General features: G+C 39.7%; 1 protein-coding gene across 17 annotated transcripts in view; it reads right to left on the bottom strand.

Moving 5' to 3' along the window:
- Positions 1–26,724, bottom strand: part of nrxn3a (neurexin 3a) — a 184,065-nt gene that overhangs the window by 14,239 nt on the left and 143,102 nt on the right. For 5 of the 17 annotated variants that reach the window (XR_003987136.1, XR_003987140.1, XM_030443865.1 and 2 more), the window contains 5 exons: positions 11,068–11,249; positions 9,909–10,080; positions 3,449–3,538; positions 2,458–2,765; positions 1,682–1,766 (listed from right to left, as the gene is read on the bottom strand). Coding sequence is in view for 9 of the 17 variants with exons in the window: in XM_030443865.1 (XP_030299725.1) it covers positions 1,682–1,766; positions 2,458–2,765; positions 3,449–3,538; positions 9,909–10,080; positions 11,068–11,249 (837 nt within the window). In the remaining 8 variants the exon portion in view is untranslated. Of the gene's footprint in view, positions 1–1,672; positions 1,767–2,457; positions 2,766–3,448; positions 3,539–9,908; positions 10,081–11,067; positions 11,250–18,590; positions 19,617–26,724 lie in introns of those variants that run through there. The other 12 variants (XR_003987134.1, XR_003987138.1, XM_030443869.1 and 9 more) reach the window with 4 other exon arrangements.

Raw genomic sequence — 26,724 nt, 5'->3', positions numbered from 1 at the left:
TAACAAACATTACAAACACACAGAAGTATACATCTGTATGCACATTAGTTTTTTGGTCAGTGTAAAACTTTTTTCCTTATAAATAACCTTTTTAAATGTTGCACTAGGCTGGCCACAGTAGCTGGTGATCCCAGTGTTCAGACTTACACCATAACATGCAGTAAACTGTACTTTAATGATATAACACAAGTGTATGTCTTCCATTTTTACGTTTTCCAGACTTCATGGTAGCTGGCAAACCATCTTATAGGTGCATTACCACCACCCACTGAACTGGAGTGTAGCAGTGGATTGGCAGAAAAAACAAACCCAAATTTGTTTTTCAGATACTACAATGCAATATTGTGTTTTTCATAGTTTAGTAATAATATGAATTCCATTCTTTCTTCATCATACCTGATGAATGATAACCATCTATCAGCATATGTTTGACAGTAAATAAATGTACTGAAGTACTAAGTACAGTGCTAAGTACAGTCTGCTAATATTTTCAGCTAAGAATTACTGATGATAAAGTAAAGAAACAACATTTTGATGTTGGAACCGTAAAAATAATTTTAGGGGATTGTAGTGAAAAACATTTGTCTGGAGCCCTGCATATCAGAATACATAGTCTCATATCACAAAAGCAATACAATATTTATTTTGCCCAGCCATAATTTAAAGCTTTGTTGTCTGGATGGCTGTCATGGGTTCAAATGAGCATTATTTGGAAAGTTGCATTGTGTTTTCTTTTAAACATTAAATATGTTATGAATATTTTACAAAACTGGAAAAGTAATTTATTTAGTAGGGAACTGACAACGTGACTGCTTGCTGTTTCCATCAAAAATAATTGTGTTTCTAAAATATGGAAATTCCCAAATTCTTTCAAACTGATTTCCTCAGTTATCACAATGCTTAAACATTTTAGAAATTTTTATATTTAGATACAAAAAAGACAGAATAACAAGTACACCTAAAAGCAAAAGAATGACCCAAAAAAAGGAAAAACTTGTACACAGAAATTCAATGATATCTGTTCTCTATTACATGTACCAATGCAAGCCTCTAAATATGGAAAAACACAAATGATAAGAAAAAGTATAACACATGGATGTAGTCTGGACAACACACTGCATTTCAACAGAAAACAAGCTTGAAAAAATGTAAAAATGTGCTGTTTCAAAATGAAAATCAGTTGAGCAGTGAATGGCAGGAGCAGTGGACTCAAACACAATGTGAGACATTTTGCCGCATCAGTGCAGAGAACATAGTTCACCATCATACAAATTTTGCACATTTGGGATGACATGTTAACTCTTATTATTTCGCTCAGCAGACAAAATTTGTATGTTCATTGGTGACCATGTTAACTACTTTGAAAGACCCCATGTGCAAGTGTAGCTTGTGATATTAATGTGTCTCTGTCGTCTACTAGCCACACACTCAATGAAACTTCTGTATGATTGATGTACCAGTTCAAATATTTTAAATTTGAATTTGAACTTTGCATTTGACAATCCAGCTTGCCTTGGATTGGATAATGTGTGGTACAGCTTGCTTTCACTACATTGGCTGCTGTATGAAGTTACACTTTGACGAACCATGGGGGTGTGATGCTTTGAGGATACCTTGATCCTCAGGTGTAAATGAGTGAAAGCACAAAGAAAGCAAGCAAATGCAAACTAACCTAGCCCACCTGCATGGCTAGTTTCACACTCCGCCAGGTCTTCGTCATCGCTCGAACACTCTGCAGATGACACAATATCATCTGGTGTGTGCTTCTTGGGCAGAGCGTTGGTCATTAGAGGTCACAGCAAAGGAAGCCAAGGGCAGCCACAAAAACAAGACACAGAAAGACATGAAAAATATACAAAACAAGTTAAAAGGTATCATGAGAGTTCTTTTTTGACCTTGGAAACAGTTGTCTAATGAATAGATCTTAACTTAAGGTTCACTTGGCTTTCTGTCTAGAGCATTCATCTATATCTCATTCTCTCTCTAGATTAGTGTCTACAATTCAATATCTACCCAAATGAGACATATGGTCACAATATGCCCTCTGTGCTAAGTTATGGTGTTCAATAATGGCCAGTAAAGTGTTTTGCAGAATATAATGATGTCACAATGGAGTTGGGATTTGACCTTTTGGATATCATCTTTTTATCAGTCATTATTTTATCCTTTTAGACATTTATGTGAAATGTAGTCAAGAATTTTTGGCTCATGGCAGAAAACAAGATTTGTGAGGTCTCAGAGAGCATTTTCATATTTTTCTAAAACTCATACTGCAGCCTTAACTGTAACAATGATGTAAGCAAAACTGTGAGGACTGGTACAATGTTTTCCTGTCTTAATCAACTTTTTGGGTTGCCATGATAATTGATAAATTGTTTTAATTTCATGCATATTGTGACTATGTCCTCTGTCATATGTGTAATTCCCTCTATGTATATTATGAAAGTCTCTCCATACCTGTACAGTTGAGGAGGATCTATGTTTCCGTGTGGTAGTGGTGGACATCATGGTGGTAATCTCAATGAAGGTAGTGGACATCTCTGGAGGCATGGCCGTGGTCCTGGCGGAACCTGCCACACTGGGCACATCACCTACCAACCTCACACTGCCATTAATCTTGATGTTAGGGTTGCCCTCAGCGGCCATGTTCAACACCTTGAGGCCATTGTAATAAAGGCCGGACAGTTGACCCTGAAAGGGCCGGCTGCGATCACTACCACCAATCGCGACTGTTGCTTGGGTGTTGAAAATTGTTAGCTGCCGTCCTAGAGGAGACATGCAAATGTTAGATATTTGCAACAGAGTACACTATGCATTTACAACAGGCTCTTATTTTTGTGGTGGCATTATGACCAGCTAAAGCAGTGATTCAGTTTAGTATTTAACTGATCTTTTAATGATTATTTTTTTGCCTGTCTGTACGGAGATGTAAATTCAAATGAGGCAATTAGTTGTTAATATTTTGTCAGAAATTTGGCTAAAATAGCAAGTAGGCTAACTTTGGGTAGATGCAACTATTCAGGTACCCTTAAAGTCATGATTGCATGGGACATTTCCCTCCCAACTCATTAATACAAATCCTTATTATTTTTTTTGTTTATATTAATTTATTTTACAAGTTATTCATCTATTTTTTTTTTTTTTTTTACTGTAATTTAGTTTCTTTGTCAGTTAAGTATTTTGCACTTTTAGACCACATAAATTACAATATAATGATGCATGCATTGGTTTACATTGACGTTCAGTTTAAAGATAATCTGTCAGACATGAAAAGCATCACTTTGGTCAAAGATTCTAAAAAGACAGCTTGTATGAATATTGTTTTGGAAATGCACACTGTTCATTTAAGCCTTAAACTTGATACATAGAGAAACATTCAATCCTCTTATTATAGAAGAACAGTGAAGTAAACACACATAAGCAGAGAAACATGTTTGTTTGAAGTTACCTTTCTCTTGTAGCCACTCCTCTACTGGTCTGGCGTATTTGAAAGGAATTTTCTTATTGGCCATTTGATAGCGTTCAATGTCGCTGTTCCCTTTAAAGTTTAAGAAGACATTTATGAAGACATTTACTGATTGTCAGTGTCATGTCACCACTTTCTTTCCACATTTACAATATGTTTAAATGCTTTTATCTGAAGGTTACAATTGTATTAAACTTGTTTAAGTTGCAGCTGCGTACCGTTATTTTTTCATTCAAAAACAAACAACAAAAAAGCAGCTCATCACCGTATTCTCCCAATTTTCCTTTTCACTTCACACAGAGTATACACTGATGTTACAAAACCGTCATAACAAACTCCACAGTTGCTGTGAATGGTTGGAGCAGTAAACAGTGTCTTCATGAAGCATGGTGAAAGTAAATGTCAATCAAAATCATCCTAAACTGCTCTTTTTTGCTTTTTTTCTACTATATATTCAGAAAATATATGACCAAATAAAGAAAAGAGGCCTGTGGCAAAACTGAAAAAATATATTATATAAATATTTGAAACAGCATTTTCTACTGTAGTTTGCGTGCATCACAAAATTCAGAGTGGATTATCAGCTAAACATTTCTGGGCTTACATTATTGTGAGATGACAGAGGCCTAACAGGACATGGCACCATACAATACAAAGCAGGGTAGAGCTAATTATTACTTACAGTTCAATGAACAGCATGTGCAACTGATATTGAAAAAGGAGGATCTGAAATGAGGATTCCTCGCAGTTAAAATATCGGATGGGTAAAATCTGTCAGTGAACGTTCTGAGCCTTCACACTCATTATTCAGGAACTTTAACCTGCATGGCTCTACTATGGCTGCACCAAAAGGCAACGTCATCCAGCATGGCACAATTTAAGTTTCAGTTAAGTTTTAGCACTGATTTGCAACAGTGAATATGTCTTGTGGGAAACCTAACGATACTTGAAATGCATCAACATCATGAGAAACCATCTTTCTACCAGTTGGACTCATTCTTTCTAAAACCTTGTTGACATATCAAAACAATTGTTTTATTTCAGTTCTGTCAACTATTTGACCACAGTATACCATGTCAATTAGTCGCGAGGGGAGTGAAGTGGCCCGGCATGCAGCTAAAACTGTGTCAGGTCAGAAGAGGTAAGGAGAAAAGAATGTCAATCAAATACAGAAAGCATTACCCATACAATTCAAGCACTTTTTTCAGGCTCTAGCCTAAGCCTAAGCATCTTCTGCAAACAAAAACAGAGGAAGAGCCTGATGCTACATTTAACTGATAAACTCCTAAAGCTGGTGAAGGTCTAGGAGGATACCAAGATAGCTCCAATATACCTATCTTTTGTGAGCACCCGCTGAAAAATGACCTTTGGTTGGGAGTGTCACAAACTCTGAACTCAGCACCTGTGTACTCATTTGCTGGACGATCATGTAAGCTATCTTACCTCAAAATGGGCTCGAAACATAATTCCCCCACATGAGACATTGAGCTTGTTTAAAGGAGAAGGACCAGTTGCAGTAACAATTTGTGAAGCATCTCCTGCTTTATAGAAAGCCCAGGAGTGAGATGGAAAGAATCCAACACCAGTGTTCTGAAAAAAGTTCTTGCCCTGAACTGAATATCTGGTTAGAAGGTGTCCAAAATGCAACCACTGAGATATCACTCAATTCACAGACCCTTCTCCTTGTCCATTCCTGACAAATGACTGCAGATTGTCAATAAACCATATAGATTGACACACAGTCTATAAGATCATTTTTTTCTTCTTTTTTCTTTTTTTTTCTTATAGCAGCTGGTGTAGCAGTAGGCATTATAAAGTCAGTTTGACTGCTTTGTAGTGTATTGAGATTTCCACCAGGTGGCAGCATAACCTCTGCTATAAATGTTGTGTGAATGTACAGTATTGAGTAAATAACTGCGAAATCTTATTGGCTCTTCTGTCAACAACTTGCTTTTACTCCTGTACATTGGGTTAAGAGAGCAGTGCTAATAACTACCAAGAATCGATTCGCTCTTTCCGTCTCTATGAACATTCACAACAGAGCTGTCTGTGAATAGTCCCTCCTCTTTGTGCACAGTCTGAAGCAACACATGATCACACCTGCGGTGTTGTCAATTTGGCAACTTTCTTGCTAGAATTAGCAAGTTTTCAGACCCTCTCAGCGGCTTTGATTCTAAAAAGCAACTAGTGACGTTGCAAATCCACAACTCTTCTGCCAACAACACTGGGGGGAGTCTGTGTGTCTGATATGTGAGGCAGGCAGGAGAACAAAACAGATTACCTACCCAGTGCTTGGAAAGTTATTAAAACACAAGCATCAACTGAGTATTTGATGAAAAACTGATCAGCTGCCGATCGATCTGGGCATCCCCAGTTTGTGGAGCTCTGGCTACCACAACCCCTTTTTTTCACCAGCAACAACATGTTCTGTCTGATTGTGAGATGCCCTCTGCTGCCCAACAGCACCTCCTGGATCTTTGTGATATATGGCCACTGTAGCCAGTTTGCAGCCACCAACAGTACCAGTGTACCGCGTCATGAAACAGGACATGAAAGGCTCAAGGCATCCCTCCACCTGTAGGCTCCTTGACTGATCTGCTCCACCACCTGTGGGTGTAGTTGCTACTTGGCTGGGTAGGGACAATCACTTCTGCTTCTGTTCTGTTCAGTTCCACCATTCTGACATCTGACTCATAGAGACCTACACTGGCATTATGATACCTTTGCGTACTGGAATTTATATGGATGCACCACCCATCCAAACACCACTGCAGACCACTCCATGCCCCCCATGGCAACAGCATTCCCTGATGGCAGTAGTCTCCCCTGCAGAACAATGTGCCCCGACCTGCTCAAAAATTACCTGAGAGTGACAAAGAGCTCTAGGTGTTGACCTGGCCTCCAAATTCCCCACATCCTGATCCAATTGAGCATCTGTGAGACATGCAAGAACAAGTCCAATCCATGGGGCTCCAGCTCGCCACCCACAGGACTGAAAATATCCACCACCAACACCCTGGTGCCAGGCAGGTCTTGTGTCCTTGCCCTGAGTCAGAGACAAGTTTGATCCACAGTGGGGCCTCCATGGATAGGACTTGTTCAGACATGTCCAACTGGTGCTGCATTGGATTAAGATCTGGGGGATTGGGAGTTCTTTGTCATGTGCCTTGGGCCAATCCTGAGCAGTGTTCGTCAGAGAGCAGGGTACGCTGTCCTGCTGGGTGGCCACTGCCATCAGCAAATGTTGTTGCCAGTACTTTGTCTGCAACAGCTTTTAGGTGGGTGGTGCGTGTCAAGTGGCTAACATGCCAGGGACCAAAGGGTTCCCAGTAGAACATTGCATTGTAACAAGCTGGTCAGTGTTAATTACTATTGCTTGAACTGGCTTCATATTTACACACAGCCACTGTCACAGTACTGTAGGATCATCACCATGGTTCAAGGACATGCCCTCCTTCTCCTCTGTCTACAGTCCCTTATTCATTAACACTGGAAGCAATCTTTGCTGTGTCAGTGTGCTAAAAATGACTTTATTACATCCATAATGTTTTCATAGGTATTTTAATCACTTAGGATTAAATGGCAAAGTCTCTGTGAGCATCTTATCTGTCTCACTGCCACCTCAAAACATGCACACACAGCACTAAGCAGCTCCACAAAGGTTTTATGTGGCGTCAAGATTGGTTCTGATAGTGGTAATTGTATATGTCGTGTTGCGAAATATATATAGTGCCACAGTCAATCCTCCCTCATTTCCTGTGGTCTGTGTGCCCAAGTGGAATGTTACTCACACTCATCACAAGATTTTTTCTTTTACCATCTCTATTTACATTTTCATTTAATGTTCCTTCCCATTCCACACTCTCTTCACTCTGTTTAAATACATTAGTTAAAGACTTTTTTCATATTTATAAATTATGTTCTTGCCTTAAACATTGCTTTCAAATTGCTCTTTTACATGCTTTATGTCCCATTAACAAGGTTTCAAAGGAGCTGGACTATCTTGAAATAAGATCTCCATCAATCCCATCTAAATGGATTATGAAGGCCAGGTCTTCCTACCTTGTCAGGCAGCTCGACTTGCTAGATTATGTGACCATGCAATCTTACAAATCTATCCTGCCGGGCTTTAAGCTATGCGCTAGTGGCCAAACCACAGGAGTTTAGCAAGTCAGTGTCCAATGAGGAACTACTGCCAGTCGTAGATTGGTGTAGATGTGATAACCAGCAGCGACTGAAGCAACAATGGTGGCTCCTCAAGAGGGGAACATGCTGCTATTTTGAGCATCTTTATTTTCTGCTTAAACCCCCTACTACTCCTCTTTGGAGGCATATACTTTAGTTTTACAATGTTACCATGTGATAGCTAAGGTCCGGTCCAGTTTGCCTGATGCTTGTAATCTCTAACAGTCATCGTCACAGTTTTTTGTCATTGTGGGAACAGTTAGATGTAGTTTTGGGAGTCATTGGCAATGGACATATTCAGTTGGCCAGATATGAGGATTCATTGTATATTGTACTCTATGCCTCTGAGGAAAAGCTAGAAGTTAAGCTCCCTTCATTGATTGCACTGTCTCCACTGTCTCTCATCAAAAGTCACATTGAAAACATAAAAAAAGAAAGAAACTGAAGCAATGCATCTGTCTGTACAGCATGCATGTAAAGTGTAAAACAGGGGAGAGTGTGGGGCTAGGAGAGGCTGCACAAATTAATCATCAAAGCAATTCTCTACTGACAAGCTGTGCTGTTTCTAAATGCTACTATTAAGGATAAGGTCTGGATTGTTACATGCAACTTACAGCAACTTTTCCCTTTTATTCTCTGCTTTTAAACAGGGGTGTTCAAAGAAAGAGTTATTGTGGACCACGTTTGTATGAGCACTGTTTTCACAGTCTGACATACCCATGCAAAGAACAAACATTTGCTGCCTGTAATGGCTGATGTGTGTTTATAAATGAGAATCAGTGACTAGACCTGATGACCTGATGATCTACTTTTTGTGTCCCGCGATTCCATCATGGGACACAGGTCAGCCTGTCAACCATCATCGATCCTACACCAACCTCTACCATGCACATTATATATTGTTTTAGAGGGATATTTTCTAATAAAAGACATGGAGCTGAACCAGCAACGTATGAATATAAGTGTGCTTCTCTTTAAATAATGTTTAATTGAAGCTTACATTACTGGCTGAATTACACAAAACTTTGATGATCCTCTGATAGAATACTTCAAATAATGTACAACCAGCACATACCCATATCCGCTACAATTACCCTGTTAACAGTGTAAAAAGTTTTTTATATACTATGTGTAGAGTTCTATTTTATAGATCTATTATGTATTCCTTACTTCTTACTTTGACTGCATTATTTAACTTTTAAGACTATTACTGTTTATTACAATATCCTGTACTTTGGTTGCTGTGATGTAGAAATGTCCTCGTTTGCGGGACCAATAAAGGAAATTCTGATTCTGATTCTGATAATATAATATAATAAATGTATGAATAAGGGAATCTGTATCGGTCACTGTGTAGTTCAAACCAGTCCCTAAACAGTGATGCCAATAAGACAAAGTCTGGAGCGTCTCTCGAGTTAGAGCTGCTACATAAACAACAACTACAATTTTCAACAAACTGCAAGAAAGACTGTATCACTCCAAATTCATAAACATAGCATCAGTGTGAGTTTGAAGTTAACATGCTTCCAAGGGCAGCTGTCGCTTCAAAGGCAGTGCAGGTCATCCACTAAAAGGAAAGGTGATTGATTTTTGGCATCACATTTTTTAACCCAAAATTGCTTCAGTGACTGTTATATCGATGAGTGAGTGTAGGTCTTCTCCATGGTTTGGCATGATGCTGTGTTGAATATTGTCAGGCACTTTTTAGGAATCACTGTGTCTGATTGTGCGAATAGCTAAATCTGGCAGCAGTTGAGAAGCACTTCTCTAAGCCAAAGTGCTATAAAGAAGATATGTCTGCAATGCTCCTACTGGAGACCAGCACAACAAATGATTGTTCATTTTTTATTGCATATGTGTACTGTATATTTTAGTTACTTTATAGCTCAGAAATAAAAATCACAGTAGTTAATGCCTTTGAAGGGACAGTGGTTGTGTAGACAGGGTTTTTTTAGGACTTTTTAGGACTGACAGGACGGTGTACAGTAGGTACACTGCATTTCAACAAATTGAAGAAAAAAACTGAAGTTAGTAGAGAACTGAATGATGTTCCTTTTTTCTGTGGAAGCACATGCTGCACAGTGACCATCTGAACTGTATCATCACGGGATGATCATATTGTCTTATCACACCTTGTAGCAGCAGGTTTTCATTGTTAACTGATACCGTCAGATTTGCCAACAATTATGATTACAAACATCTTTGTACAGCAAAGATTAAAAGAAAGATTATTTGAATTGATTGACTAGTGTTGTACCTGTTGGGAAGTGTTCATTGATGGACCAGTTATCCACCTGCAGGGTAGCATTGCCACCATTCCTGGTGAAGCGGACAACATGATACTTCCCATCATTCACTGCGGTGCTGCTCTCCTCTACACTGATATCCACTGTGCCAATGTTGAACGTCACTCCTATTTTGCCTTGTTGCTGAAATGGGAAAACACAATAATTTATCATAAACATAGAAATATTACTTTCCTGGATCTTATTCTTGTGGAATAATACTTATATTGCCTTTGATATTAAATAATATTGCTGGTGATTTGTCTGCTTTCTGTAATGAAATATCAACACAATGCATGAACACAGTTGTGGTCAGGTCATCATTGCTTTTTAGGTCTGACGACTGTATAGAATAAAATAAGCTCAATTGACTAGGACACATTGGGACTGTTTGAAAATCTGATGTTTTACATCACAGATTATTATCATATCGATGCCAGTTAAGGCATTAAAGGAGTAGTATTGTAAGAAGTGGCCAGAATTCAAAGGTAAAAGCAAAACTAAAGTTGGCAGCATGACTGCTGACCGGTGCTCACTCTACTCTTTGCTCTTGATATCTTTAACTGTAGTGCATAGCTGCTGTTAGCAAGTAGCTAACTACGTTAGCAGTTGTGCTAAGTGGCCCTATTAGCTGACGGTAGTCTGCTGAGACTGCAACCTTGGAACACAGTGGGAGGCACCAAAAAAATGGTGAATTACATCTTACTCTGTGAATTGATGATTTATCTCGAACAAACCAAGGGTCAGAGGAGCTGCGTAGTATTGAATACTTTTGGTTGATTACAAAAATATCCATATAATTGACAAAAATAACCAACCTAAACCAAACAAAATTGCATATGTACAACACAGGTGCGGTTGGTCTGTCGCTGTTAGTTGACAATCATGTTAAGGTGATAAATGTCATTTTAGGAGCCACTGGCAATCGACCTATTCAGTCATTTAGGTAAAAAAGATGTGTTGGTTCGTAAAAGACTTCCTAAAGGTTTGGTTTCATGTATTCCATATTTCCATTTCCTCTCTAGCTTGTGCGCAACTCACAGAAGCAGCATGGCACATTTGTTAGAAAACAAAATAGAAAAAATAATAAAGTAAAAAGTAACCATGCAGAGTGTGTGTGTGAGAACTTACTATGTGCAGCATGAGGTAGTCACCTAGACCAGGTGCACTGTCAATCCTGACCAAGATTCCGTCTTTCAGGGAGGTGCTGAAGCCCACAGTTAACCTGTCTGTCCTGGTACTTGGTCTCTCATTGGCTGGCCATTTGAATGTAATGAGGCCTCCTCCTTTGCCGAAGATGTACGTCGTCCCAGCTGAACAGAGCAGGAGAAGAAGGTAAACATAATGAGCTCATCTCTTCACTACAACAAGGACCACATCCTAAATCTAAATATAGACTGGGAACTATAACAACAATGCATGTCAAGTTAATGAATGCAGGTGCTGATAAGAAGTTCATCACATACAGCTGAAAGTCAAATAGCTGACTCTAAGTAAAAAAACATAAGAATATACCATGGATATTGTAATAAAAGCAACAATAACTAAACCTATAAGCAACAGGGTCCAATCACGGTAAAGGCATTTGGACATGGAGACCATGCAGTTATCTTAAGACTCGACCACTGTTACAGTTTCTTTACAGGACTCTCTAAAAACTCCATCAGCTAGCTGCAGCTGATTCAGAACGTTGTTGCTCGAGTTCTGACAATAAGCAAAAAGTAGATCTCATCACTCTGGTTCTCAGATCTTTACACTGGCTGTCAGTCAAAGAATAGATTTCAAAATCCTGATGTTGGTTTATAAAGGACTGAATGGTTTCGGGCCGAAATACATTTGTGATCTGCTGCCATGTTCTGAACTATCCGGACCTCGGAGGTCATCAGGTTCAGGTCTGCTTTCAGTCCCTGGAGTCAGAACTAAACATGGAGAAGCAGCGTTCAGTCATTATGAACCGCATATCTGGAACAAACTCCCTGAAAAATGCAGGTCTGCTCCAACTCTCACCTCTTTTAAATCAAGACTGAAGACCTTTCTGTGTGCCACAGCCTTTCGCTGAAGACATGTCAAGGCTTTGAGCTGCACTGAGACCTTTATTCTTTAGTCTTGTCTCTTTTAAACCTTTTCTATTTTAGAATTTGTATTTCTTAACTGGTTTTAATGTTTTGTTTTTTGATGTCTTCCTACTTGTTTTTAACCCTTATGTTCTGGTCAAATCTCTGAAAAGTGTACTTAATTTGACCAGACTGACCTAAACAGTCCATGACTTTGTCCACAAAGAGGATTTCAACACACAAAATAAATAGTATTTATTTGCATACAATTTTGTGTATTTTATTCAACTTTTGTACACTCTTGGTGTTCCCGGTCAAAAATAACCAGTCATTAGAAATGAATGGGGGAGACTACAACTAGTGTAAAAAACTGATCTCAGGTACATCCTCATTTGTCATATGGACACACACACACACATGCACACACACACACACACACACACACACACACACACACACACATGCACACACACACCCACACACACACCTTGGTTCCCAGGCAACCACCACGAGAACCTTAGCCCAGTAGAGTCTCTCTCCCGCGGGAACAACACCTGTTCTCAGAAAGTTGTTGGAACATTGTTTCAATAATATTGAACTTTTCTCGCAGCTTTGGTAGCCTATATAAATGCTTTGTTGAGGCCTTGCTCACAGTTCATTGGGTGGCAGCACCATGGCACGTCGATATACCATAAGTGAGGCTATTGATTACATATGTGATCCCCACACTGGTGAGGAGGAGAGAGGCCAGGAAACTGACAGTGAGGATGGATTAGAGGAGGAAGTGTCAGAAGATGAAGACGACACAGAATATAATCCAGAAGAATCAACTGATGGGGAGAATCCAGTGATGAAGAGGATGGCCATGCTGAGGCTGCTGTCACATTCAGGTCAAAGAATGGGAACTTATCCTGGTCTTCATCCCCACCTGAGACCCACCTAACCCTTTGACCGGGAACACGACTAGTGTTACTTTATGTGACTGTATAAATAAATTAAATGGTTTCAAAACAAATGTCCTTGGTAACTTTGGCCCTAAGTAGTCTGTGATAAACAATATATTATGTTTCATCTGATTATTTTTTATAGTGAAAATAATCCAGAAATGATGCTTTTTAGAACTCGAATTCAAGATGTATAAGCTCAGATCAGTGAGGTATACATGCCATAAATAACAAATAGAAGTTCAAAACTTGTAATGTTCACAAGAACTGAAGTTGATAAAAAGATCTTACACAACAAGTAGTGATGATACATGTATTATACAGTTTTTATGATGAGTTTAAATGGAACGGTCATTTTTGACCAGGAACACAAAATTGTTTAACATGAAACGAACACAACATGAGGGTTAATGTATTTTTAGTGCAATTTTGAATGTATTTTAATGTAAGCTTTAATGTGCAAAGCACTTCGAGTTGCATTGTGTCTGAATTGTGCTATACAAATGCGCTTGCCTTGCCGGAGGCTAGCCAAGCCAAGGAGAGTTAAAAGCCAAGAGCAGGCACAGGCAATTAAATGTTTGTGACAAATATGCTAAGTGAAGTTAGTATAGTTGGTACATTATTGAAAGGTGTATCTGTCTCATTGAAGTAACAGCTATAACCTCTTAAAATTAGTAAAACTACTTTTCAGAAGCTACTTTTTAAAACAAGCTTCATAATTTTTCATAGTACAATAATTTTACATTATGCATGGTATAAAACCTTAACGTTAACATACCCTTACCCTTTTCATATGTGAAAAAAAGAATCCCATGTGAATTGGACATTTTCACAAGTGAATTAAATAAATACAAATGTTTTTTTTATATTTTACATGTGAAAAGAAAAGAAGGTCTCATTTGAAGGAGACATTTTCACAAGTAATTGGCCTCTGTCACATTTGAATAAAAATATTGACTTGAGAAATTGATTTTTTTTTACTTAGAAATGGGAAACATCCATAGGCAATTAGCTTTTTTTCACATAAAAAACACATCTGTTACACATGAGTTTCGAATGTTTTATTCTCACTGAACTATGTTTTCTGACCATGCACGGGCCTTGCTGTTATTATGAAAGCCAGACATTTCTGGATCATATTATACAAATATACCATAGGATCATCATATTATCGTGTCTTGTATAATGTATGACATAAAAGAAAAAATATTAATTGACAGTCAGACGGGAGCTGATTCATTCACAAACAACACTTTAGTACTATGAAACTCCATAAAGCTGTGGGGAGCTGCAGATCATTATCTGCCAGTTCATCACTGTGAGTGACAACTTTGATATTATTACACTGTTTTCACACTGACATTCGAAGTATTTAAGAACCGCTTTAAATTATAGCTCTGATATGTTAAGCACGCTAAGAAGAGTCTTCCTTTCTCTGTTCTCCTTCTTGAGGTTTCCTCTATTTTTATCAGTTTTTCTAAGCTGTCTTGTGAGATGTTCCTTGTTTGTATCAAGGGTCTACTGACAGAAGGGGTGGTATGACGTACAAATTTACCCTGACTGAAATTTGTGGCTTTGGACCTTTGTTTGGATGAACGGTCAGACAAAACGAGGCATTTAAATACACAATCTCCGAGACATAAAAATGAAAAATAATGACTTTACAATGCACACCAAATCCTGAATGCTTATAAAATACATACAAGCTTTTACAGGAGAGTTTTTCTCTGTGTTCTCCTACACACACTCAAACACAAACAAATACACACTCAAACAGGATGCTTTCATGTCCGCCACCCACACACCTTTCAGTTTGGAGCAGTATCAACATGCCTTACCATCTGGGTACAGTAACAACATAGTAACAGTACTCAGCACTGTGCCAAAACACAGCACGGCGCTGTGCAACAGATGAAACCACCAGGCTCCGCTCCAGAAGATATTTATCCTGCCTTTTTCAATCAGCAGCAAAAAAAGCACAGACGCAATGTCTGAAGACTTTGGAGAATACATTTAAGTACATTTTGGTTTGATTACATCTTTGTACAGGATCATGAATCTCAGTCATTTTAACGTATTATGTTGCTCTCTTACTGGTCAAATGACTAAATGACTGACTAAATTATACAGGATATCTAGATTTGATCTGACAAAAGCTTTCAATCACAGACATTGGAGTAGAAGATTTGCCAAACACACAATGTACAGGGCATCCTGGGGCCGACATTTGTTTATAGTCACAGTCACTGAATAATAAAGTATAATCAGTGTAATTGTCTGTGAACAGAGACTGATGCGTCTGATCGTGCATGTCCGTGTCATGTAGCTCCTCTGCTCTGCTTCACTTAAGGTTACTACAGTAAAACCACTTTTCACACACAAGTTGCTCTGCTTGGTGAGCACGACTCCTCCACAGCAGTCTGCAGCAATGTTACTGCTGCTTTCAGCTTGTTTCTGCTGTAAATAATTATGACCTAAACATGCCAACACATCGTTATATCTTTAATATAATTATATCAAGTCAATTTCATGACATTTTGAATACATTATAAATAATATAATTATTATCGTGAGTTATATGATAACACACTGTCCTATTCTAATTCACTGTTACTGTGTACATAAACCTGATTACCCACAGCGAGCTGCAAATAGACACAACTAAACAGACTATCTTCTTAAGTGGAAAAAAAAGTCTTTGTTCTGAAAATGTTCTGCCTCTGTGACTAAAAGGCTTCAGATGTCATCTTTTAGCAGGAACATGTTTTCTTTGTGAAAATGTGAAAAACTTTACATAAGAACTTCTCTCTTTTGTTTCACAGAACAGCCTCAGCTCAGCTGTCCCCGCTCACTGTCCATCTTACTCACTTCAGACGTCAGCTGAACAGGAACTACGGTGCTGTGTGTGTGAGAGTGTGTGTGTGTATTCAAAGCATCTGTGCTGTTGCTTGTAGCTTCAACAAACAATAATACTGAGAATGTGATAAAGAAGACTACTGTGTGTGAGTGACTTTGATTCATCACAGTCTGCTGCGGTTGACTGGCAGCATGTTCAGTGAGGACTGGTCGGTCAGATCGCTCATTGATTGAGGGCACAAATGCTCTCTTGATAAAAATGATATTTACTCAGAACAGAGCTTTGAGTATACTTTTCAAATATCCATAAAGGAGGAGAGAGCACCATTCTAATGTTAATCATTTTACAGTGGACTAGTTTATCATCAGAGTGTGATTTCTAACATTAATGACAGCTGCATTCTATTGAGGTGAGGCCATGAAACAGGTCTATTGTCAGCGAGTATGTAACTGGCAAAACAAAAAACTCACTGTAATAATTGTCTTGATGCGAGAGAAAAAAGATTCTGCAGTGAAAGTGGAGTTTGTGCTTTTGCTTGTCATTCAAATGTCCTGACAGATGGAACTCAGGACTCATCCTGAGGAGACCCACACATTATTTTACTGCTAAACTTGGAGTCTGTGAGTAATAAATCCTTAGTTTGATGCTTATAAAACCCTAAACATAAGATCCTGACAGATCCATTCGGTGTCTGAACATAATTCATAAACTTACAGCAGCTGTACCATCTCTGCATGGCTCATCAGCAATAACACGAAACCTGTGACGCTCATCCCACCTTGGTGCAAACACATTGGTCTGGAGCTAGGAATTTATACGCACAAATAAAGCACTGTTTTTATTCCACAGTGCAGGCTTTGGACCTAAAGGATTGTATGAAATAGCAGCATTTTAATCTATTCTGAAGTTGCAATAAGCCGATTCACACAGCTCAGTGAGCGAGTCACTTAGTCCATGGCCTACAGGTATTGGTTGTTTTACCATATGCTTCGTATGACTGTGAGGCACTGATGATGTATGTTCATGTATTTGCATGTGGAAGTGACGGTGTGTGTGACAGTACGTCTTTGCATGCTATTAGACTGTACAGCCCACAATTTCACCAGAAGCCCACACAACCACCACTCTCACAAAAAAATGCTTTCTGACACACACAGGCTTGCTAATGCTAATGAACCGGCCCAGGCTGATGAGGTTCTTTGCTGCTGCAGATAATGGCAGCCACAATGGCTTTGTTGCCTCTATACCAAAGCCGATTTGGACTTATAAAGTAGTGGCCTTTGAAAACATTGCCTCCAGCTTTTGCCTGCTGAAAACCTATTAAATCATCTCCTAATACAATATGCTAATACCATGTGGGTGTACCAATTTCAGGTGCATGCCCCAAAACACATGCCCCCCTTAACTGTTCTCTATGTGGCACCCATCTGAAAAATAGACACAGGAATATGGATATTGACTGATGCAGTTGGCCCTGAGGGTCTGGAACACAATGCTGCTTTGTTGGTGCTCTTTGTTCCTACACATATTGTTATTTATTAATGTATTCCTGTATGATTCTTTTTTACACAGCACCATGCCTGGGCTGTGATACATAGAGTACTACAATTAAACAACAGGGTTAGCCTACTGATGCCTTAATTGTCTAAAAATCGTTTGACTAACTTTATTGAGTTTAGCCCATAATTACCAGCATGATCATGATTGCACATCACAACAAGAATCAAAGGCGTCCTATTGCAATCACCAATAAAATTGTCTATCCACAAATAGCAGAAGACAGCAGCACATCAGCAAATACACACTCATTTGTCACTTATATGATAAACATTCAAACCAGCCATTTTATGTCCTCTAATGCTTTTCTTGAGTCATATGTATTCCATTAGCACCTCTCAATTGTAAAATATGTGCACAAAGGCAGATCTCAGTCAAAAACTCAAAAAAACAAAAACAAAACCAAAGCACAGATTCTAATTATATACTGGTTTCAGATTCATGTCAGATTCTGCTCTGATATGGAGCCATTTACAAAGAGAGGAGAGCTCAGAGATTACTTTTTAACTTCTGGGATTAAAAAGTGGATTACTTTCACTCCTGTTTATCAACCCGACTGCAGCAGCGATCCATGGAGGAGAGCTGCTCTCTGGGGCTGGAGGGAAAATGTACTTTACTTTATGAGCGCAACGTTACAGCGAGGAGAGAGCGATAGGAAAGATAGAAGATAGAACTCTCATGAGTGCTGAATTTATTGAGGATGGATCTAAATTCAAAGATACAGAACCAAAGCTATTGTACATGAAAGTATCTGGCTGTTTGGGGCTGGTAAACATGATCCTGTAAAAATGTGCCTACTGGTGGTGAACACACCATCGAACGCCTCCGATGAAGATCTGTCTGATGTGATCCAGGCACAAATGTTTTATTCACAGTCTCTAAAGTCTGTCTTATAGTGACAGGCACCCACATAAAACGCATCGTTAGCTATAGTAGACCTGTGGATTTCTCTGGATTTGAACATTGTTTGAAACACAATATATAACAAAGGTCTAGCCGTTTTTAGACGTTTGAATTCCGAAATCTGACATATTAAATCTCTGATAAAGTACACTCCCGCTGAGACCTTCTAGTAGCTCATGTACTTCACCATACCTCTAGTTCATTGGTGGTACACAGCTATTTTACTGCTAATGACATAATCGATTCGAAGAAGACTCTGTACAATTACACAATTAAGACTGAGGGAATAATCAAACCTCTCTTATTAATAGCTGGAGCAAAAGGCTAAATAGCACTCACCATGACCCCCCTTCAGTGATGCTGGAGACCTGTATATGGAGATAGGTGGAGAGGAGCGGTGCCTCATCAAGCGCAGGTGATGCTGTTCAGGGTGAGCATATGACGCCCCTGCTATCTGCGGTCTGGTGGCAATCACAGAGTTCAGCACACTCCCTGATGCGGGTGCAGCGATACATCCCAGAATCAGCCACCCAATCCAGGCAGTCTGATAGAGGAGAATGAAGCCAAGGGCTTGGCAGGAACCCCCTTTCATGAGCACCCGTAAAGGTGAGACACCCATGGGACACATGGTGAGACAATTCAAACAGACAGCAGAGTGTCTCATGACAAGAGTCTCATGATTGAGAAAACCCCATGATAGTAAAGTCAAGCAGTCCGTCAGTCCCCGATACTTTCGGACACCTCACGACACATGCTGCTTGGAGAGTTAAATAAAAACAGATCATCAGCGAAAACGACGTCTAATTGAAAATCTTCAAACACATGCAGTTGCCCTCTGCTCTGCAAGAAACACTATTACAAAGAGTGAGGATGGACGGACACCTCCTGCCTCCTCCTCTGCATAGGACTCGTGGCTCAGCTTGTCCAGCCATTTGCCAGCACACTGGCTGCCTCTCTTGTGCTACACTGTCTCTGAATATCGCTCTGTCTCCGTTTTCTTCCTTAAAAAGACTTCTACAGGCAATCTTGCCAAGATAAAAAATTTCAAAGCCACAGAGAGAGGTCTTGTTGTCTGATCCGATGAAACTTGCACAGTGACTTCCCAGAGAAGTCAAGAAACAGCAACTGATATATCCACTAGCCCTCTTCCCGTCCACTTCTGCATGCTCTGCTTGTTTTCGTTTCAATTTCGCTTCTTGAAGATTTGAGAAGTATCCGTTAAAATCACAGCAAGAGAAATCCTTTGCTCTGGTGTGCTTCTGGTCTCCGTTTCAGCAACAGAGCATCCTTTGATGTGCGCAAAATTTTGCCCCACGCACTCCAACAGAAGACAGCAGCAATGATCCCAGAGCAGAGAGAGGGAGGGGGGAGAGAGAAAGAGAGATATATATAGAGAGAGAGAGAGATAGAGAGAGAGAGAGGGAGGGAGGGGGTTGATTATGAAGTACAGAGAGAGGTAGCAAAGGTAAAAGAAGGTGAAGCACTGGTGGCGGGGATACCAGAATGAGGTACAGAGACAGATAGAAATGACCGGCCTGGTTTAATATTGACAGGCGGCTAAGAGAGAAAGAAGACCAGATGAATGAGTCGCAAAAATGAGAATGCTACTAAAAAGGCAGCGAGTGATCATTAAGCAGAATGCAACAGAAAAAAGAGACAAAGTAATAGTAAAAGAAGCAATGCAAAGAGGACAGAGGTTGGTGACGAGGCCAGCAGGCCAGTGAGTGCAGTTTAAGACTGCACTTGAACATTTGTGAGCATGACACTATATGAGACGACACTACACAGACATCTTTGACAAGGGAGCATGTATCAACATTAGAAAATCTGACACCGTGTGTGTGGCAGCAACAACAGGTATTTCAAACAGAAGCATAATCTTCCTTGTTTTTGTGCCTAAACCTAACCATAAGCGTTGACAAGCATAACACTGTCACAAGAAAATATTGAAAATTGAACATCAACAAATGTAAAGTTTCAACCGTATAAGTGGTTGTGCAAAAAATGTACATTGCCAACATTTGGTCCGGTGATTGGGTCGAACCCAGATGTAAACAGATGGCTTTAAAGTATCTCTAAAACCCATGTTAGTTCTTGAAAACTGCTATATCTTGTGTAAAGAATGGTCTCTACTTATAGGCCTGCAAAAAGTTGCGTAGTGCACCTTTAGAATTGAAAATTCATTAACATATGTAAGAGTCATAAAGATTATATTTTGGTTGTGATAAAATTTAGTTGAATCCTAAAGACAATGGGTGGACAGGACTCGGCTGTTCTACTAAATCTTTTGGTAATGCAAGATGAGCCTAATTGAGTAGTTGTTTTGATCAAGCACAGCACGTATGTGGATGTTGAGATTGTTTAATTCATGCTGTGACACTCGCAATGCTTTCTATTTGTAGTTTCCCTATTCTTCCGCTAGATGCTGTGCGTAAGCACAGTCAGAGCTGTGCTTCTATTTACACACACTCCTTAGTTCAAGGACAAGTTGATTAATTCCACACTTGTGGAGGAATGATCGTACACACACATTTAACACACATCTATGCGTACTCTGTTGATTAATGAGAGTCCTGGGCTTTGAGCGCCTGTCATCCACCTCAACCTCTCCCTGTGTTTCATTCGGTCAAAGAAACACAGTTCAGGCACAAACAGGAGTTGTGCTGTCCATGTCCAAATCCATGTCCATGTTCACAAACTCAGTGACTAAATTCAATACTGTTTTGCCAATAAAAAGTAGCAGAGAAAACACTTCTTGCTACACTGGAGCATTAAAGACGGAGAAAAAAAAAATCTGACTCAAATACCAGGAAGTCCATACACGCCCAGTCCTATAAAAAAATTTACTTCCTGCAAAAATCTTAATTGGACTATTAGCAAAATCTGTCAGAGCATGTAACAGTCTGAGTTCAGTACTGCTCTTGCAAAACAACAGCTGATAAGTAAATGTATAAACAAAGCATTGTTGAACATTATGACCTTTATGACAGGATTTCTTAAGGGCTGTTTTAGACGCTATGATTTAACGAAGGGCTCATTAAAACAAAATACACTGTACATTTTGTGCACCCTACTTTGGCAGTGCCGGACCTACTTATGCTCATGCCAGTGCTGCTCATTATCAATTTGAATTAGACAACCACAAAGAGAGGAAAATGTCTCTGCTAGAAAGAGAAGAGAGCTAAACTGGTGTCCAGAGGTGTCAGAGAGAGCAGCAGGGAGCCAACGGGAGAATAATCGGAAGTGAAAACATTTTGATTTTACTGCTTTGACTGAGCTTCTGTCTGCTTACCATCACATTAGACACCACCGTGTCTCAGTGCCTCCAAAAATAGTAAATTACCAGAGCTAAAAAGCTTAATGGCTGCTGATACTGGTGCCAGTAATAGAACAAGGGCTGAAAATTAAATTAGGACAGTTGCTGTTGCTATTTCGAGGAAGCTTTTGTGAGTGTTTCCAACAGGAGAGCAGCAGCCACCAAATCAGACAGAGAGGGCCAGAAGCACTGACGCTCAAAATCTGAAGCTAATGCAATTCAGTCCTGGTGTCTGCCTGTTATTCAGCCATTAGTGTCAATGTGTAATTCAACATTTATTTCTTATTAATGATGAAAAACAGAACTGTCTGTCTGTTCAACATCCTGCCTGTGTAGAATGAGTCTACTGAGACGGGCAGCCTGCAAATCGCTTCTTTACTATTCATCCAATTTTAAGATGGACAGGACTGCATTGGCCTTATTTATTATTTCAATAAATACATTAAAATGTAAGGCATTTATCAGATTATTTTGTCCAAAGCGACTTAATGTAATAATAATAATAATAATAATAATAATAATAATAATAACAATAATAATAACAATAATAATAACAATAATACTACTAATAATAATAGGGACAGTTATTCATACATACATTCATACACTGATGGCGGTGGCTGCCATGCAAGGTGCCGACCAGCACATCAGGAGCAGTTTGGGGATCAGTATCTTGCCCAAGGACACTTTGACATGACCAGGGGAACTGAACCAGCCACAGCCGCCACTTAAATAACTCAGTGGATGTTTTTAAGTCAGACCATCATATGGTGGACCTGCGATTAATAGGGTTTTTTTTGTTTTTTTTCTTACCACAAATAGACTATCTGTGTAAGTATCATCAGTGAGGTGGACACAGTTTGGACAGACAGCTTATTTCAGAGGATAGCAAGCATTCCTTCACCCAAAAGAGATTGTTGGCATTAATTCTGATAGTCAAGATGCAGTGCCACAACACATGGCGATTGAAAGGCAAAGAATAATAGCACATCTACAAAGGGCTGAGAGCCAATAACTTTTTCAGTTAAGTATCTTGAAAATAAACCAGCAGAGTGAAAAAGGTGCTCATTTATCAAAATGCTTGTTTCACTTCCATTAATCCCAGAGAGACCTGCTTCACTGAACCGTTTCTATTCAGGCATAAAGGATTCTGTGCTATCGTAAACAGACAAACATTTTAATTCTTTTCAAAAATTGAATAAGTCCCGTCATGACCGCGAAAGCATCTTTGTGCTAACGGATGGCCTAAATCATTCATGTGCATTAAAATGCAAACCTTTGTTGTTTATATGGCAGTTATGGAAAAAGGTTTTGATGATATTCCATAAATCAAATTCAGCATTCACCCAATTTGAGTGTTTAAATGTCATTTTAGATGTAGCAGAATGTAACAAATTGAAGTGAAACTGAGTTAATTGATTTTTTTTGTTTTTAATATAACAGTTTTTAAAATAGTAGGAAAACGTGTGTTTTGACCATGATAGTTTCTCTGTGGGGAGCCTAAAGGCCCCTATACACTGCCCAGACTCAAACCAACAGCCAACTGCCTTTATCCAACCACTCAGTTGTCTCTCGTCTGGCCCGTTCGCCAGAAAAGTTGCACTGAAACATACCTCCTCGACGGCTGCCAATTACACAGCAGTGTGTGGGTTATGCGCTTGCACAAGATCGGGTGGCGCTAGTCTCGTACCAGTAATTAAAAACATGAAAACAGGAAATGACAAAACGGAGTGCATAGATAAACAAAGTGCACACCATAGAGTTCAGCGGCGCACACAGTATTCCGCCCCTCCCACACACCACGCTGATTCGCTAGCACACCGCCAATCAGAATGGTCATATAGCTAGCACACAACCAATCAGGAGTATCAAATGGCTCAGACGGCCAACAGCCAACGTTCTCAAACTTTGCATCTTGAATCAGAGCAGACGCTGATCACCTGGTTCCAAAAGCTTCCAACGCAGCTGAACACACGGAACAGATTTGTTCCTGAACTCGCCCGAGTCTCCCCAAACTCTTTAGATGGCCAAAGGTTGGCCCAGTGTGTTTCAGGCTTAAAACTGTTCACCTGTCCCACCTCAGCTCCACTGATGTAAAAAGAGGTGTGTGTCCTTTAGTCTAAAATCATCAATCAGCCCTGGGCTTTGCTGCCACTGAGCTGTAGATTGTTCTCTGTGCACCAGTCTGTAAGACTTTTGATTTTCTCCTGATATGAACTCTCATTGCTGTTTTTAATGCGGCTGATGATGGCGGTGTCGTCCTCACAATAGAGTTCTCTTGATGTCTGGGAGTGCAGTCATGGGTGTGCAGTGTGAACAGGAGGCAGCTGAGCACACAGCCCTGGGGGCTCCGGTGTTGATCACTCACTTAACTTGCAAGATTTAAAATAACTTCTGATCTGAGATTTGAGTTACACCATTACAGCTATGTTTATTTTAATAAAGAAGTGGTTCATTTTAAGATGTGTTTGGGGAGCTCAGGGAAGACTCCCCTTCTGCTCATGAGGTACATTGTAGCTAACTTGGGGTTAAACCTGTGTTCTATTATCTGCTGGTAGTAAAAAAAAGCAGGAAGTATGAAAATAGTGCAGACTTTAAAAGAGTCATCAGAAATTTGTTTAAAATGTTTTTTAGCTAAAAACATATCATCTATACAGTATATGCGCAGCATAATAATGATGATCTGATGTGCTTTTGGTGGTGTTTAACTGCTAAACATATCAATTTATATGAATTTATATATCTTTGAATAATCTAGTACATAGGGTGTTCAAACTTTTGAAATATATTCATCTGGAGCTTATACAACATATTATCTCTCTGTGAGAAATCTCCTCAACTAAATCTTTTCTGACTCCTGAGGCAGAGGAAATTTTGCTGTGAAACGTTTGCTGGCTGTGGCCAGAATTGCCTCTGATTCTTCTTCTTTAGCCTGAGGGGATAAAACGGAGAAGCTGGATGTCATACTGGCTACATGAAAAAAACTGACCATCCTGTTCTCGATTGTGAAACGGGATTGAAAACCACCATGTGATATTCTCACAGGACAGGTGCAGCATGACAAATACAGCTGTTTTCCCGAGTGCTTGTTTTTAGGCAGCATCTGTTGCAGCAAATCCTTTCTTTTTTTTAAAAGGAACTTCATATGGAATTTGACAATATGAGAATATGTGGGAAATAAAAGAGAAACAACTTGTTTGACACCATTGCAAGATGTTGCATCACTTCACTTTGCTTTGGTCAAGTCACTGGGCTGCAGGGCGGTTGAAGTCATTTCATAAGAGCAATTTCAACACAGTAATAAAGTTGTGCATGTGCATGTTCATACATTATTGCGCTTGTATTTAAACAAGATAATGCTTGATAAATGCGTGTGTGTTTTATACAGTTAAAACAGCCTGGGGTTGAATTGACCCCAAGGGACACTGATGCAACAAATATGTGAACAGGACAATGAAAAAATATAATCATGTCAATTTTAGGTTTTCCTGGTTGTCCTCATAAAAATAAGATTTGCCAGTAAAGCGTAGTCTCACAGGACCACAGCTTCACAACTCATAGCATATCATTACTGACTGCTCCTTTCTCTCTCTCCATGGCTGTAACAATCACTCATTCATCATCACAGGAGTGTTGCCGCAGCTAACCAGTATAACCGAAGCTGGAATAAATTGAACAAATGTATTCCTAATCAAATGTGAACTAATTCTAGCCCTGTCATGAGATAAATCTGTAGCCTCTGATTTGAGAGGTGCTGCATCAGCACAGTGCCACGTTTACCTGCATTAAATCATGTGCTAATGACACTGTGCTGCTACATAGTAACCCTGTATACCTCAACACTCATCAGAAGAGTCGGTATCAACTCACTGGGTATTAAGGGAGGAGTCTGATATGAGTCTATATGATGAGTCCATCAAACTCTTGACAGAGACAGCTAGCTTTTCATATTTTTAGGCAAGAGACAAACACATTTCCTTGTTCAGAAGGTTATTCCCATTATCTTAAAAGTGAAAGAATATCAGTTAAGCATAGGGCTTAAAGTTAAGGAGATAATCGTGATTATGTAACACCTGTACCATGCCCGTAATTCTACACAGCAAGCCAAATATTTTCATAAGCATTGCAATGCTTCTCTGTGGCATCGTAGCATAATGGTTACTGGGGTGCAACATGTTCTCATTCCCAAATTGTCAATTACATCATCTTTTTTCAGAGACCTTCATACTATGATGCCCTTACGAGCCCATAGTATCAGCTTTGTACATGAATGGTCAAGTTAGCAGTAATTTGTAATACCAAGGTCCTTATATGCAAGTCTTGCCACATGGCAGCCATCTTGGCAACAAACAACCCCGGACAGTTTTTTCAGGCTAACAAGACCAGGCCCCTATCTAAATGAATAGGGAGAGGGCCACAATTTAACTTTAGTAGTCACCACAACAGCAATGCCATGTGTGGCTCTCTCCACATTGAGTGGCTCTACACAGGTGCAGCAATTCGACCTCATGAGGGCAACAAGAGGGGTTTTGTTGTTATTCTTTTTCACTATCTTTATTGGTCGCTTACAAATGAAGAGCCTGTGGAGGAGCTGATGAAGCGCACTGTGAGCAGTAGTTGCCCCAGTAAACACACCACCATGACTGGCTGTCACAGTTGCAGTGTCTCTGGGCTCATTAGGTAGAGAAAGGCTGGGTGGTGGAGCAGCAGCAGAGTCACTCTGAAGAGTGGCTCTGGGGGATGAGTGACCTGAAAGGAGCAGCAGAGGACCAGGAGAGAGGCCGAAAATGTTTTGAGTCAAGCATAGTGAACGCAACCAACACAGCCAACCAGAGGCAGAGTAGGGCAGGTCTTTTGATTTGTGTTTTCATCCAAAATAAAATTCTACATGTCAGGGATCTGTGCCACAAAGCTATTAGCCTATAAATAAGTTATCGAATAGATTTCTGTACTTTTAGCACCTGCCAAAATGAAACCAGAAGACATGTGTCGCAGTTGTTATTTTCACGCCCAGCAATCACATTGTATGGATAATACATAGCAAATTAACTCGGACGTGTTGGTCTTAAAATGTAGTGTGGTCAGGTGCACTGATGGTGGATTGCTATTTTGAGGCAGCAGAAAATGATAGCGCCATAGAACGACATAAAGCTAAAG

Source organism: Sparus aurata, chromosome 16 (assembly GCF_900880675.1).
Source record: "Sparus aurata chromosome 16, fSpaAur1.1, whole genome shotgun sequence".
Lineage (NCBI taxonomy): Eukaryota > Metazoa > Chordata > Actinopteri > Spariformes > Sparidae > Sparus > Sparus aurata.
This window is presented reverse-complemented; position numbering and strand designations above follow the sequence as displayed.